Below are 2,315 nucleotides of genomic sequence, written 5' to 3'. Positions count from 1 at the left end.
CGAGGCAGTCACCGGCTCCGGCGACCGGGAGCGAGGGTGTTGCTCCCCTCCCGACCGGGCGGGCGGCCGGCGTCAGCACCGCGGACAGCGCATCGTTGCTGCAGCGGCTGGGCGGGCAGCTTCAGGGCTGCGGGGGCCGCCTCTGGTCGGCTAGGCGGCTCGCCCCGCTGCGCCTGGTTCCCCACATCCTCCCTGTTTTTCTTTTACCTCCCATATGTCCCCTATCCCGAGGCAGGTGCGGTCGCCGAAGCAGAGTGCTGACAGGGTGGAGACGCTGCGGAACAGAGACGGAGGAGGAGTCAGGCGCCGGTAGGGGACTGAGGGCTACCGGAGCTGGAGGCGCACAGGCCCAGCGGGCTGCAGGGTGTCCTCTCGCCACCCCAGCTTACCAACCCCTCTAGCTCAGGGTAGGGCAGCGTGGATACGACCCTGGCTGCGGTAGAGGGGTAGAGGAGGTTAGGAGAAGCTAGCTCGTGGCTCCCCCACGGCTGGTGCGGGTAAGGGTGCGCTCCGTGGTGCCCCGCGGAAAGGGTCGCCCCCTCCGCGGGGAAAAATAGCGGGTGCTTGGCTCTGCCTGGGGCTCTTCTCTACCTGACACAAGTTGGCTTGGCTGGGTCCACAAAGTTCTGAGGAGAGGAACGCCCTTGCTGCAGGCGGAAAACTGTCCTCTTTGGGTAGCCAGTCCCTTCTCTGTCCTCCTCCCGCCTTTGTACGGGCTGTGGATGGAAGACCCTGATGATGTTACAATACAGATGATGGAAAATAAAGATAACGGTGGAGATAGTGCTTAGATACTCCAAGTGGATGAACTGTGGCAAAATTCAGAGCTGCCCCTGCCCCTACCCCAGCCCCAATCCTAGGCCCCTTGACCACCGCAGGAAAACTCCAAGCTAAAGTCTACTCAGTCGTGGCCACGGCATCAGTTTCCTATGAATGGGGTGCTCATCATGGTCTCTGAATAAGCCTCCACCGCCCATTGAGCATTTCACAGCCTTGAAATTAGGGTCCTGTGCCTGATCCCTTATGGGAGGCAGATTGAGGTGGGCTGTAGGTGGAGGCGCAGGAAAATTCAAAGGCCTCTGATTTGGTATGTATTATGCCAACCAGGGGCATCAGAGACTTGGATCTTCCCAGAAATGCTGCTGCTGCAGGGCATGAATAGAGCCCACTGTGCTCTCCTTTGTGTTAGTGTAGATGGGAAGAAATCCCACCTCCTACCACCACCACCATTGTTAGAGCTAGGCTTCCTGGCACTGGATGACATGGGGCTAGTTTCACAATGATCTTTTTAGAATGGTACAAGGAAGCCCTTATGTGAGGAGAAATCTGAGCCCACTCCTCCATTTCTGTAGTATACTGGGAGCTTTACATACACACAAATTACTGTCATTGCAAACTATTATTATTGTCAACTATTTCTCTCCAAGACTTTGCCTCCCCTGGCCTCTCCACAGCAGTGCCCCAGGTCTTTTTCTCCACAGGTCCTGTTTCCTCCCCCTTTTCCCTCATACATACAACCCCAGTGGGCAGTGAGGACAGCCTAGCCATGGGCCTCTGGGACTGAATTCCACTTGGTGGAAAGAAGCTTTGAAAGAAGACATGTGAGGCATCACTTCAAGAGTTGATTCTCGAGCCTCCAGATACAGCTGAAGGGCATTGCCAGACCTCTCAATGGCTGTTCTTGCCCCAGCTTCCAGATTAGGGACAGGGTGCTTTGCTGCAGTGTTCTGGGACCAGCTTCTTGCTCAGTTGGCAGAGGGCCTGCCCTGTGCTCATATTTGTTATTCTAGCTTGATTAAGAGCGAACCCCTGGCATAAATTTCAACTCTGAATGACCTAATCAATTTATGTAATAGGAAAATGATAAGTACCTGCACATAGTCCTGGGTCCTTTAGGGAACTAACCACATGACGAATGTGGTTTTTATCCACTGGATCAATATTTAAGCCTTTGACTACTGTAGGGCTATCTTCAAAACCTTTGCCTCCACCCTGAGTTGCTACAAGAGCCTCCTAATGGTAGAACTGGCTATTGTAGATATCTCCTCACTTGGGTCCATTCTGCTGCTGCTGCCAGTCATTGCTATGATCCTACCTGTCTGATCTGACACTGCATCTGAAGTCTCTAAACCAGTCTCCAGTGGTTCCCCCAAAGTTACAAAAATTCAATCTTTAAGCTCTAGAGGCTGCCATTCAAAGCCTTTGATGGCATGATTCCCAACAAGTCATTCCTACTACCTACTGCTTCTTACAGTAACAGGGAGTTAGAGGCTGCTTTTGCTAAAAAGCACTGACTCTTCACTTAGGCCTACAGC

The 2,315-nt window shown here is 53.4% G+C and overlaps 1 protein-coding gene across 1 annotated transcript in view; it reads right to left on the bottom strand.

Annotated features, from left to right (window-relative positions):
* The window catches only part of Kcnk12 (potassium two pore domain channel subfamily K member 12), a 45,281-nt gene extending 44,051 nt beyond the window's left edge, over positions 1 to 1,230 (bottom strand). The window contains 1 exon segment of the mRNA XM_048804942.1: positions 1,212 to 1,230. Coding sequence (XP_048660899.1) covers positions 1,212 to 1,230 — 19 coding nt within the window.
* Positions 1,231 to 2,315: the final 1,085 nt, after the last annotated feature.

Source organism: Marmota marmota, unplaced genomic scaffold (assembly GCF_001458135.2).
Source record: "Marmota marmota marmota unplaced genomic scaffold, marMar, whole genome shotgun sequence".
NCBI classification, from domain to species: domain Eukaryota; kingdom Metazoa; phylum Chordata; class Mammalia; order Rodentia; family Sciuridae; genus Marmota; species Marmota marmota.
The sequence above is the reverse complement of the archived record's forward strand: the minus strand, read 5'-3'. Positions and strand labels throughout refer to the sequence as shown.